This window comes from Xyrauchen texanus, chromosome 44 (assembly GCF_025860055.1).
Source record: "Xyrauchen texanus isolate HMW12.3.18 chromosome 44, RBS_HiC_50CHRs, whole genome shotgun sequence".
NCBI lineage: Eukaryota > Metazoa > Chordata > Actinopteri > Cypriniformes > Catostomidae > Xyrauchen > Xyrauchen texanus.
In genome coordinates, this window is record NC_068319.1 from 6226484 (window position 1) to 6240564 (window position 14081).

Below are 14081 nucleotides of genomic sequence, written 5' to 3' on the forward strand. Positions count from 1 at the left end.
TTTGAAGGTAGGCCTTAAAATACATCAGTACACCTCATATCAGAAGCTAATTGTCTAATGGCTTGATGACATTTTCTGGAATTTTCCAAGCTGCTTAATAGTACAGTTAACTTAGTGTATGTAAACTTCTGACCCACTCGATTTGTGATTTAGTCAATTAAAAGTAAAAAAAAATCTGTAAACAACTTTTGGAAAAATTACTTGTGTTATGCACAAAGTAGATGCCCTAAACTACTTACCAAAACTATCATTTGCTAATATGAACTCGGTGGAGTGGTTAAAAAATGAGTTTTAATGACTTCAACCTAAATGTATGTAAACTTATGATTTCAACTGTATTTAGAGTAAGATGCCTGAGGGGAATATCATTTTACCACTTATATTGTTATTTTATCTACCAGCCAACCAGGACAAATGAACAATTGTCCTCCTAAGATAATGTAAGGTGCTATCCAAACATTACACCATCTTTTCATTGTTTTACAACGTCTTTTGGGATCACAACAAGAAATTGATTGATTGGGCCAATCCGTAAACATGAAAACACTCATTGTTCAAAAGTATAGCCACGAGATGTAAACAATATGAATGTTAACATGATTTTAGTGTGACAAATCTCAAACTTTGTTTTCATGATGACGTAACACCCTAAAAGAAACAAAAACGATGATTTAAACTACTTTACAGCTCAAATAATACACAAGCTTTAACAGAAGAAAAGGATTGCTTTTTTGATGAAAAGGATGGAATCAAAATAACGTTTTGTAGTAATAAACATTGTGCTACAAATGCGTATTTATACATATTCCTTTAAGTACTCTTAGCCAATTTTTTTTTTTGTTTTATACTTAAATTTACCAATGAGGTATGACTACATTTATTTGTAAGCATTTTACTGGACAAGACAAAAACACTGATGATTTCTGGTGATTTTTGGCAGTGTTTGAATTTTGTTGTCCATAGATGACAACGTTTAAAATTTATTTATTTTTAACATTTTAAATATCTGGAATTCCAACCTGAGATAAAAATCAGGTGTGCCAGCATTAATCCCCATCCATGAATATTTATGAAGAGATGGAAAGTTTGAGGTTTCAGTTCCTGTGTTCTGATTGGTGATAGTGGGGATTTATGACCTGTCAAGCTCAGCTGAAGACCTGTATAAATCTGAGGCTGTCTTCAGCTTCAACACAAACATAAAGGAGTTCCAGCTCAGACAAGCAGCAGAATCAGCAAAGGTCTTCTTTTTGGTGAATTGACAGCTAGAGGTGCAGACATGCTGCTGAAGAGTGGGTTTCTTCTGCTTTTTGTTTTGGTTACATCTGCATATGAAACTAATCAAGACCCTGCGCAACCAAGGCGAGCTCGATTCTCAGCCAACAGCCCTAGTAAGTACAATTCTTCTACAGAAGTTTCAAAAAGGCATTTCTAGCTTGAGGGAATATCTGGCTTAGGCTGGTAGGTATATTTTGGCACATGGCAGCTGGTTTATTGCTGCTCCAAGACGGTCTACCAGCTTGCACCAGCTAATGACTCTTTTAGACCAGCTAGAAACCAGCTACCAGATGAATTTTTCCAGCAGGGCAATGACTTTCTTTTTTGTACTGGACAATTCTAACATATTTTGAGTCTTCTCAAACAGTGATATTGCTTAGTGGTTAAAGATTTTGGTTCATAACCAAACGTTTGTAGGTTCAAGCCCAGAAGTGTTAATTCACAATCTTTCACCATTGTGGCCTTAAACAAGATATTTAAAAGGAATATTCCGGGTTCAATACAAGTAAAGCTCAATTGACAACATAATACTGATTACCACAATGAAAAAAATTGCAGTTACAATAAGGTACTTACAATGGAAGTAAATGGGGCGAGTCCATAAACATTAAAATAAACATTGTTTAAAGGTATAATCACAACATTATCCATGTTAACATGATTTTAGTGTGATTAAATCACTTATATTCTCAGTGTTACGTTATATCCAATATTACAACTTTGTTGCCATGATGATGCATCGCCAGTAAAGTGATTTTATCACACTAAAATCATGTAAAACTGAAGTTTTATCACACTAGAGAAATTACGACATGCATAATGTTTACGTCTTGTGTCTATACTTTTGAAACAGTGTATATTTGAATGTTTTTGGACTGGCCCCATTCACTTCCATTGTAAATGCCATGGTATAACCACGAAGCAAACAAGGAACAACAATTTTTTGTGGTAATTAACATTATGCTACACATGATATAGTTTGACCTTAACTTGTATGAAATCCAGAATATTTTTTTAATCTCAGTTTGCTCGATGTAGACTGTCTCTCTACAATAAAATGTCCACTTGTAAAGTGTTCCACTTGTAAAGTGTTCCACTTGTAAATGTTAAAAATATTCTCTTCCTCTAGCTGATGTCGCCCGCTGCCTGAACGGTGCTCTCCAGGTTGGCTGTGCAACCTTTGCCTGTCTGGAGAATTCCACCTGCGACACAGACGGCATGCATGAAATCTGCAATGCCTTCTTCCACACAGCTGCAATTTTCAATACAGATGTAAGAAGAAAAAAACTTCCTTAAAGGAATAGTTCATCCAAAAATGTAAATGCTGTCATTTACTTCCCCTTGTGTTGTTTCAAACCTGTATACATTTCTTTATTCCATTGAACACTAAGTGCAATGTGAGGCGGTATGTTTGTCTCAGTCATCATTCACTTTCATTGCATCTTTTTTCCATTCAGTGTAAGTGAATGGTGACTGAGACTATCTTTATGGTTGTTCAAAGTTTGGAACAACATGAAGGAGAGTAAATTATGTATTTGAATTGTGTCTTTATATTCTCCCTTTGTTATGATTTTTAATACAAGTAACTTTCTTTTGCAGGGTAAGACCTTTGTGAAAGAAAGCATCAAATGCATTGCCAACGGCATCACCTCTAAGGTTTTCCAGACCATCAGACGCTGTTCCACCTTCCAGAAGATGATCGCAGAAGTGCAGGAAGAATGCTACAAGAAGCTTGACATCTGTGAAGTGGCCCGATCCAATCCTGAGGCCATTGGGGACGTGGTCCAGGTGCCCAACCATTTCCCAAACAGGTAATATAATACAGACTGTCTTTGAATGCATGATTCACAACACCCGCTTGATGTACCAAACCTGTATGCTGTTTTTCAGTGGAAAATAAGAGCAACATTTATGAAGAATCTTCAAGCAGTGACTAGAAGCAGACAAGCTCCAAAAAGCACCATCAAATTAGTCTATGTGACTCTTTTCCAAGTTTTCTGAAGCTATATGATAGCTTTGAGTGAGGAGCAGACTGAAATTTACACTGGAAAAAAGTGGTAACCAGCAATTGTTACCTGATCGAACCCTTAAAATTTGTTTATTAAATACGTTTAAGTTAAATAATTTTTGGTATTTATTTTTTGACATTTTAAATATATTTGCAACTTCACTATTTTATGAGAGCATGCATGTGCTTGCAGTGCATTATTTGTTTATCTTATATAACAGAAACAAATTAGATTTTATAACTTCGGCAAAGGGGAATATTTCCGAAAGTTCCAATCGCATGGCTTCAAAAGACTTTGAATACAGCAAATAAGTTTTATGAATTCTTATCCGGGTTGGAAACAACATAAGGACTACTAAATATTTACAATATTCAAATTTTTCTGTCAACATTTCCTTAAAAGTGAACAATATTGCACGAGATTACTCGACTGCACACTGACGCGATCATGTTTTTGCGATTCAGGTACTACAGCACACTTTTGGAGAGCTTAATGGAGTGTGACGATGACATTGTTGAGGTGGTGCGAGCCGGGCTGGTGTCCAGACTGGGGCCCGACATGGTCACCCTCTTCCAGCTGCTTCAGAACAAGCCCTGCCCGTCCGAACCAGCTGCAGTGGGGCCTGTTAGGATTGAGGGCCACTCCGGCTTCCGCTGGCCCCCCATGTTCAAGATTCAGCCCAACCTCAGCAACAGGGATCCCACTCATCTCTTCGCCAGGAAACGCTCAATTGAAGGGAGCTCTTAGGGTGGCATGCATTTATGCCCACTGCTGCATATTCAGTACCATGATTGTTAAAGGTTTCCATTTGCGCTGTCATGCATATAACTGGAGGAACGTAATTAGTGATTAGTGCATTAGTGATGAATGTATTTGAGTATATAATGGGACATAATCTTTGCTTAATTAATAGAAACCAACAACTTCTTGATTGGATTGCATTGCATTTAATTTACCACCCAATGTCATTTATTCCATAGTAAAGTTCGAGACTCCCACTATTTAATTGTGTTTTAAGATTATGACCTTGTAGTGAATTTGGAAAATTATGCAGGAGAAGCCAAATCAGATGCACCAGATTTTGAAAAAGGAGACCTGACACGTTTATCAACTTGTAGTTGCAGGGCAAAGCTATTTATTAATGTAAATTTATATTTATTTTTCTTACCAAATGTAATTTATTTAGTTTATGTTTGTTTATTTTATGATTGTAAGACTAGCCTGAAATGGTTAGACTAGATCAGCTCAAAGATTCTGTTTTCATTAAGAGATATCATTTTTTTTTTTTTTATGGACTGAAACTGTTTATTTCCTATGCTGGTCATAAGAAATATTATACACCCGAAGACAGACTAAATTTGTTGATGTTGGTGTTATTATATTGTTAATTATGCTTGGGTAGAAATAAAGTTTAAAAAACTGCCTGTATACCAAGTTGTTTCTTTCTTTATTACAGTGTGACATTTTTGCATGATGTGGCAATTAGCATCCATAAACACACTTGAGCACACAAAACTGCAACACTTGCCTCATCAACAAGGTGGTGCTGTTTTCTAACACATTATGTTCATTGCTGACTGGACAAGCTATTGCCTTGGTTCACACATTTAACATTTATTATAGCTATACACTGCATACCCAATTATTAGGCAAACTGTATTCCTCAGGATTCATTTTACTGTTAAACACACACAATGCTCTTAGTCAATCCAAAATGTTATTGAACCTCAAACCTGAATGTTTAACAAAGGAAAAGTGAGTTTTGTCTTTCTCAAGGGAATATATAAGTGTACAAAAATTATTTCTCCCAACTCAATTGTTTATTCTCAATTTTTAGAGTAGGTGCAACAAATAAGTAACACAAAATGACAATAAAACAATATTTTTGGCCTTTCAAAAATATTCAGGGACCAATATAGCCACCCTTCTTTTCAATAACTGCCATGAACCTTCCATCCATGGAGTCAGTTTCTTGATCTGTTCATGATCACCTTTCCCTGAAGCAGCAACCACAGCCTCCCAAATGCTGTTCAAAGAGGTGCATTGTCTTCCCTCACTTTAAATCTCATGTTTGAGAAGGGCCCACAAGTTCTCAGTAGGATTTGAGGGGGGCCAGTCATTATTTGGGCATCTTTGAGGACCTTGCTGGCTATCCAAGCAGTGGAGTACTTGGATGCATGTGATGTAGCATTGTCCTGCATAAAGATCATGGCCTTCTTGAATGCTGAGGACTTCTTCCTGTACCACTGCTTAAAGAAAGTCCTTTCCAGAAACTGGCAGTAGGTTTGAGAGTTGAGTTTCAGTCCATCTTCAACTCGAAAACGTCCAACTACTTCATCCTTAATGATAGCAGCCCATACCAGTACCCCTCCTCCACCTTGCTGGCACCTGAAGTGGCCGAAGTGGTGCCCTGTGTCCATTTGTGATCCAGCCACGGGCCCATCCATCTGGTCCATCAAGAGTTACTCTCATTTCTTCTGTCCATAATGGTTTCCTGGTAGCTTGATGTTTAAGTCTTCTCAAGTCTTTTGCAGTTAATTTGTGCCTTTTCTTCTCCATGCGTTTTTTGCACCCCAGTTGACTATTTGCAACAAAACGTTTGATTGTCCGGTGGTCACACCTCAATAGTTGAGCTATTTCAACAGTATTGCATCTGTCTGAAAGGCGGATAGTTCAATATCAATATTTAACTTTTCAGTGTCAGTTAAATACATTTTTTGGCCCATTTTACCTGAGGTAATAAAGCTGCCTAATAATTATGCACACCTTGATATAAGGTGTTAGTCACTTTCACCACACCCTCCCTCATTACACAAATACATAGAACCTAAAAATGATCGAATCCAATAAGCACTCAAGTTTATATGGTTTTGAGATGGAAAATGTGCATGGAAATAATGATAAGATCAGAATACTCACTTGCCTAATAATTGGGCATGCAGCGTATACACACTATATGTTACTACATATGAGAAGTATTACCTCTGTTGACAACAACCCAAAATATAGTCTATTATACTATGCAATAGAGATCATATAGTGGTTGCTCTTCAAAATAAGGGTGTATTGCTGACAGGGCCCTAAACAGGGCTTGAAAATTAGTGAAGGTTTGCGGTGGGATGCAAAGAATAATCCCAAAATTATTATTATGTTATTGCCAATGACATTGTTAAACATTAGCTAAAATGAATTAAATGGCATAACCTCTATTGTGGCCAGTGTTTGCATATTTGACATTCTTCATAGTGTGGTCTGTACTACAGATAGTGTACTAGTGTAGTGTGCTGCTGTTTTTGAATGTTTCAGATAATGTCATGATAATCATCAGGGCCGGATTAATGCTGCAAATTAATAATCATGGCCATAACCAGCTATGAGGTCATTTTTCATATATATAGGTCATAAATGACCTATATATATGAAAAATGACCTCATAGCTGGTTATGGCCATGATTGCTGATTATCATCTAAAATGGCAATGCTGCCCTGCCTTTCAACATTTAAAGTTTAAAATTCTAAATTGTATATTTTAAACAGAAATGGAGAAATAACATGTTTACATGCCCAAACCCACATTCCAATGATTATGCTTAATAAGCTGATAACGTGTGTGGTCATGTAAAAGCCTTAAAGGAATAGTTCTCCCAATCTCTCATCTTTTACTTACCCTAATGCCACCCTGGAAGTGAACGACTTTCTTTCTTCAGCAGAACACAAATGAAGACTTTTAGATGAATATCTCAGCTCTGTAGGCCCACACAATGCAAGTGAATGGTGGCCAATATTTTGAAGCTCCAAAAATCACATGTCCACATAAAACAAGTAATCTATATGATGCCAGTGGTTAAATCTGATAGGTGTGGATGAAAAACAGATCAATATTTTAGTTCATTTTTCAAACCCGCTCTGTCAATTTCTACTTTAACTTGCACATTCTTCTTCTTGTGTTTTGGTGATTCACATTCAACTTGCATATGCTTTCTAATGGGGGCAGGGAGAATAATATCTAGCAAATATATAATAAAATATGAATTTGTTTCTCACCCACACCATCATATCACTCCTGAAGGTATACATTGTTTTTTGCAGAAGAAAGTAAGTAATACACATCTAAGATGGCATGAGGGTGAGTAAATGATGAGAGAATATTCATTTTTAAGTGAACTATTCCTTTAAACTGCTTTCCTTTATCAGGGTATGGTCATAAACAGTTTAAGCACAAACCAAACACAGGTCGATTTTTGTCCATTACCCCAATTTTGAATTGCAAATGAACAACTTAACAGATGCTCTTTAAAAGATTGTTTAGCCAAAAATGAAAATTCTATAATCATTTACTCACCCTCATGCCATCCCAGATGTGTATGACTTTCTTTTGCAGAACACAAACAAAGATTTTTAGAAGAATATCTCAGCTCTGTAGGTCCATACAATGCAAGTGGATGGTGGCCAGAACTTAGAAGGTCCAAAAAGCACATAAAGGCAGCATAAAAGTAATCCATACGACTCCAGCGGTTTAATCCATGTCTTCAGAAGCAATATGATAGGGGGTGTGTGAGAAACAGATCAAACTAGAATTCTCCACGTTCACTTTCTTCTTTTGTTTTTGCCGACTCACATCCTTTGTGCACATCGCCATCTACTAGGCAGGGAGGACAATTTATAGTGTTTATATATGGACCTACAGAGCTGAGATATTCTTCTAGAATTCTACATGTGTGTTGTGCAGTAGAAAGAAAGTCATACACATCTGACATGGCATGAGGGTAAGTAACTGATGTGTACAAGTGTCATACACTTGCCATTTTATGTTTTGACATCAAAAGCAAAGAATAAATCGATGATTTCAAGTCTCGTGTAGACGTGGATTTCTTGTGTTGTCTGATTTTTTTTAAATAAGCAGATTTTAGATGGTTATAGGCGTATTGGTGAGCATGTAAAAGCACTCATTTCAACCAGAAAGGAGTGGGTTTGACAACACAATTATAATTTACCTTGACCCTTTGCATTCAAGAATAACGTAACTGGCAAGAGATGATTGCAACCACACAAATTTCTAAAAGAAAGCCAATTTTAAAACTTCCTAGAAATGTTGCCCAAGACATAAGTGCTGTGGTGTTGTTGCCCAACTAAGACTGAACAAATAAACATCTAATCAGGGGAAGCGATCCTAGAAATCCAAGTCTCTTTTAGCAACGTTCCTTTTTCCTCATTTTTGGTGGGCAAAAGAGGAGAGAAAGACGGGTGAAAACATACAGAGGCTACTGTTATTGTGCTATATAGTTACATCACAAAGGGTTTTAAATTAAGTCTTTCCTGCATTAATGAGATGATGTGGAAAAAGAGCAAACAAAAGAATCAAGTTACATTTAAAAATGTGTGAGAGTGTTTATGAGACTTTGGAAAATAATTATGTCAATCCATCGTCTGTTTTTTAGCTATAAAATATTAACACCCCCTCATTCTTAGGTCATCTCATTGGCTTTAAAAAAGGGACACTCAATAAAAAATTATATTTTATTAGATTAAATTCTGACTTTTGCACTGATTTGTGTGCTGCTTTGGTAAGAAAGAGTCTGCTGTGAATAGAAATGTAAATGTGATTTATTTTCAATGTTCTGATGTCACTCACTAGTTGTAAGTCCTCATCTATTAGTAAGACATTAGTAGGTTAAATCCCTCAAAAAGTGTAACACTGCAGCTCTGTGGCACTATCAAAACACTGCTCTGTTTATTTGAGCATTTGGACCAGCCCGACACAGCAAAATTGGCTCAACCAACAGGATGAGTTTAGGGCGTGACTATTTGTTTGACTGACCAATTGAAGATGAGGGAAGCGTTTGGGGGAAAACCCTGTTTGAAAGCTTGGTGTCATCTTCGCAAATCTCTTTTGTTTTGGCTGTGCAACCTTTCTCCTCTCCACTCTTTTTGAAAATTGGGCCCAGTCAGAAGATGTCAGCACGCCAGCTCTATCGTAAACACACACAGACAGGTGCCATGACCTGCTTGGTATCAAACCCATGAGAGCTTAGCAAAGTAAACACAATGAGTGACAGTGTCATCACCTGCACCTGAGGGCAGCCATGTCCCGACATCTCACAAAACAACCTGTGTGCCGAGAATGTGGAAATAACATGCATTATTACTTTGAAACAGGAGACCTTCACATTCTTAGAGGATGTAAACAAAATAAAAAAAATTGTGATATTGGCTAAGGATTTCAACAAACAAATAACCCTGCATGGTTCTTTACAGAAAATTTAAAAGTTTAGTATTGTTGGTTTTGCATGGTCAAGAAGCAAAATCTGGTTTTATGTTATGCTGAACCATTAGACTAACGAAACACATATAATTACATTTGCTCAAATGTTTGTCTGAGGGCTGTTGTTTGTAATGGCAGCACTGTCACAATAAGAGCACTTGAGCCAGTCGTTTGTCCAAGACTTTCTTGAACCATCTGTCAAAGGTGACGATGGCCGCTAGTTAATTGCTCCTCATGGCCCATTGGCTGCTCATAAAGGCAGGTGTGCAGTCCATAGATAGCTTTTTCAGGCGTGCAATGACACCAACACCTGGCAGATGTGACTCTTAACAGCTCATGTTTCCAGGCATTAATACAATAATGACCCTTTCCTGCCAAATGCAACAAGATTACTGAGAGTGAAAAGACAAAGATGCTAAAAGGCTTCTGATGGACCACTGCCCACATCAAGCAAATTAAACATCCTGATTTAATGCAAGTCACCTTGTGCCTCTAGCAGTGGCTCAGAGTTTCATGCTAAGAATAGTTTTGATAAGCAAAAATATCTTAATGATTACATTAATTTGAGCAGGGTTGATTATCTCAGTATTGCATTTAAAGGGATAGTTCACCCAAAATGAATATTCTCTCAGCATTTACTCACCCTCATGCCATCCCAGATTTGTATGGCTTCCTTTCTTCCGTGGAACACATATATTTTTTTTAGAAGAATATTTCAGCTCTGTAGGTCCTTACAATGCAAGTGAATGATGGTCAGAACTTTGAAGCTACAAAAAGCACATAAAGGCAGCATAAAAGTAACCCATAAGACTCCAGAGATTAAATCAAAATCTTCTGAAGAGATATGATAGGTGTGAGTTAGAAACTGATCAATATTTAAATAATTTTTAACTATAAATCTCGATCAGCTAAGCGCTCTTCTTTTGTTTTTGCCGATTCACATTCTTCATGTATATCGCCACCTACTGGGCAGTGAGGATAATTTAGGACTTAAATATTGATCTGTTTCTCAGCCACACCTATTATATCATTTCTGAAGACATGGATTTAACCACTGGGGTCTTATTGATGATTTTCATGCTGCCTTATGTGCTTTATGGAGCTCCAAAGTTTTGGACCCTGTTGACTTGCGTTGTATGCACCAACAGACTCATTTGTGTTCCATAGAAGAAAAAACGCCATACACACCTGGGATGGCATGAGGGAAAGTAAATGATGAGAGAATTTTAATTTTTGGGTGGACTATCCCTTTAAATTCTGTCATCTTTTACTGGCCTGTGTAATTTCAAACATTAACGGCATTCTTTCTTCCATGAAACACAAACGTAAACACTGAAGGATTTTTAAACTAATTTGGCATTCAAAGAAAGCACACGGTGACAAACACACACACAAGCTAAAAGTAGTTCATACAACTAGACAAGAACCATACAATAGATCTATGTGAGGAAAACTAGCGGGGAATTTTCGAGTAAACTTATCACCTGTGATTTGTGATGAAATGTGTGTATTTTCAGATTATGGATAAAACTTAATGACTTGAGTATTGAGTTTGTGAAATATATTCCTTAACAAACAGACAGTGGGTGGATTCCTTTCTGTGAAAAATTGCTGAACATTTCTCTAAGATCTGTGTAAGGAAAGCGTGCCAAAGTGCTTCAGCTGTCTCGTCTCATTTCTCACCGTTAATCATGTACTTAACTCTCTCAAATGCTTTCAACACGAGTGGATGTTTCGCATTTAAAAGTCAGCAAATTCTTACGGACGTCTGCCCTTCCAACAACCTCTGGAGCCGCGTGCGAGGAGATGTTTGGTTTGCCTGTCATTTATTTCCGGCGTGCACACGCTACATATACAAATTATCTCATTGGCGCGCAAACATTGCGAAAACAAAAACTTGCGCTGATTTCGAGGGGAAAAAATATGTAAAATGTTGTTTTAACATCCTTAAAACAAGATAAATTCACGTGAGAAGCAAAATTGTGTAAGACAGGCCTACCCATAATACCCAAGTAACACTATTGTTTTATTTACTGAATTATTTTGGTTATTCTTAACCAATATGTGTTTTTATAACCATAACCCAACTAACTAGTTTGTGGTTATCAAAAATGCAACCTAAAAAGCAAATGGGAACCATAAACTAACGTTTGTGGAACGTTCTGTGTTTGCTGGGTAATAGATTTGTTGACAAAGAAATAGCCTCCATCTTGAATTAAGTAAATTTTTCTTACCCCATTGGCAAATAAAAAAAAAAACATGTTAATTTTGTTAGATTTATGCTTAAAACCCAATCTCCCTAGTCTCATTTTACACAAGTTTGCTTTTCACATAAAGTTTTGTTTCATAAATTTGATAAATCTTGTTTTATCAATGTTTGGACATTTTATGTGGTTATAAAGACATGAACAATGTGTGTGTTAACATGATTTTAATTGCTTTCTAACATTTTCTGTCTAAAGTTATAGCCAATTTTACAACTGTCATGATGATATAATGTCAACAAATCCTAAAACGACTGTAAAAAATGACGATTTAAAAAACTTTAATTCTTCTGTTAAAACTTATGTATTATTTGAGCTGTAAAGTGCTTTTATAAAACTATAAGCTACACATTTCTGCCTTTAACACATTGAAACTAATTGCTCCATTTTCATCCATTATAAGTGCCTCATTGTAACCTTGATTTTTGCCTTTTTTAAAGAAAAGGAGGGATGATACAATATAATTTTTTTTTGTGGTAATTAACATTTAACCTCAAATGCTTTTAACTTGTATTGAACCCAAAAAACTTTGCAATTTGCAAATGGGTTCAATATACTGAATTTAAGACATACTCTGCAAACAAATATAATTTGACACAATTTATAAATGTATCTTGTTTTAAACAAAGTTCATTTATTTTTATAGGAAAACAAGAAAAAAATGATTTTTTTATTATTTTTTTTTTGCAGAGTACACACATACATACTCAGTTTTAAAAATCCACCAATGCTTCAGATAATTTTTATATACATAACATTTTTATTTATATTCCCACAAGAAGGCAATATCAGTCAGCTCATAGATAGCCAGAATATAAGTGCATGGCCACTGCCTCAAAATTCACATCATAACATAGAAAAACAATCACACAAGCATTGAAATTCTATTAGAGAACTCATTTGTCTTTTCTCTTCCAAACGTTCCTAATATTTTTATAATTATTTTATTTTTTTTACAAATTCCTCATCATTTAAACCCTGTCGTTTGAGATTCTACGAGAAAATGACACACAGAGAACTACAGACATACTATGTTTTGAAACTGGCCTGAACGATATTAAATGGGCTACAACTGGTGGATCGTACCAAGAGATTGTCAAACCCCCAGCTGGCACTAAACAGATAACTGTATTCCACCAATTGTATCAAAACCAGGCAATATAAACAATTTATAAACATTCATTCACACTACCGGAATATTGTGCAACAGGACAACACCAGACAAACTGTATACGTAACTTACGACCGTAACAGCAAGCGATGAGTAACAGATTTCATTTGTAGCTTATCTCAACACATAGCAACTATCCCATAAATCTGTGTAACAGATTGTTTCTTATAGATGACGTGTTATATTTTTAGACATTAAATGTAAGACATTAGTAGGTTGACTCCCCCAAGTTTAAACACTGTGGTACTTTCCAAACATTGCTCTGTTTGTTTGAGTATACCGACCATATGTTTTATCCACCCAATGGCAGGCGGAGTAATCCGGAAACCTGTATGAAAACATTATTTTTGAAAATTCCGAAATTACACGTCACCTTTAAACAGAGTAGGGAATGAACAAGCTCATACAAAAATAATAATAGTATATAAAACAAAAGTGTTTATAGAATTTTATATTTGTACAGTTTAACCACCTTAAAAGGCAGCATACTCGACTGAGTAGCACTTGCAATTATTTCTTCACAATCACCACATTGAGTTCACTGCTGAACAAAACCTTTCGATGATGCTTTTGAAACATCTTATTCCCGAACATCAAGGCCTTTGAAGAACATCAGGGACAAACAGAGGTAAAAGTTCAACAAAACGCCAACCCATTGAAGGCCATCCCAAGGCTCCTGTGCAGTTCTAATCAGTCTTGATTTTGAGAGTCTACAGGTGTGAAATGTCACTTCCTGCTTGTGTATCTGTGCTATAAAGGCCCTGGCTGAACTTCTTAGTCTCTAAGCCTGTAGAGTTTACGCGTAAAGGGAAGCAGAAAGGGAGACAGATATACTCTTGAGACTGAGGTCCACATGCTTTCTGCCATCAGCATTTTTTGAAGGAACGGATTGTGTGTTGAGAGGGAACTGACAGGGGAATGCAGGGATCTTCTGGTTCAGACTCTCGTAAGAAGACCGAGTCTGGTTCGGATGAGCAGGTGGAGCTTCGTTCATTCAGGATGACCTGAGTGTAGATAGGGTCCAGGGGCACAGAGAGGTCCAGATATTCCTACCAGTGAAACACAGAAAGTTTTGAGATGGTACACTGGGTTTTCTCTTA

The 14081-nt window shown here is 36.5% G+C and overlaps 2 protein-coding genes across 2 annotated transcripts in view; one reads left to right on the plus strand and one right to left on the minus strand.

The window, feature by feature from the left end:
• The first annotated feature begins 1207 nt into the window (after nucleotides 1–1207).
• LOC127636976 (stanniocalcin-like) lies at nucleotides 1208–4702 on the plus strand. Its single transcript, XM_052117794.1, has 4 exons — nucleotides 1208–1388; nucleotides 2405–2547; nucleotides 2875–3086; nucleotides 3749–4702. Exons 1-4 carry the CDS (start codon nucleotides 1277–1279, stop codon nucleotides 4029–4031), a joined length of 750 nt encoding a protein of 249 aa, XP_051973754.1. The 5' UTR covers nucleotides 1208–1276; the 3' UTR covers nucleotides 4032–4702.
• A 7810-nt stretch (nucleotides 4703–12512) lies between these two features.
• Nucleotides 12513–14081, minus strand: part of LOC127636779 (fibroblast growth factor receptor 1-A-like) — a 28382-nt gene continuing 26813 nt past the window's right edge. The window contains exon 17 of the mRNA XM_052117503.1: nucleotides 12513–14030. Within this exon, the coding sequence (XP_051973463.1) occupies nucleotides 13848–14030 (183 nt within the window). The 3' untranslated portion in view covers nucleotides 12513–13847. The remainder of the gene's footprint in view (nucleotides 14031–14081) is intronic.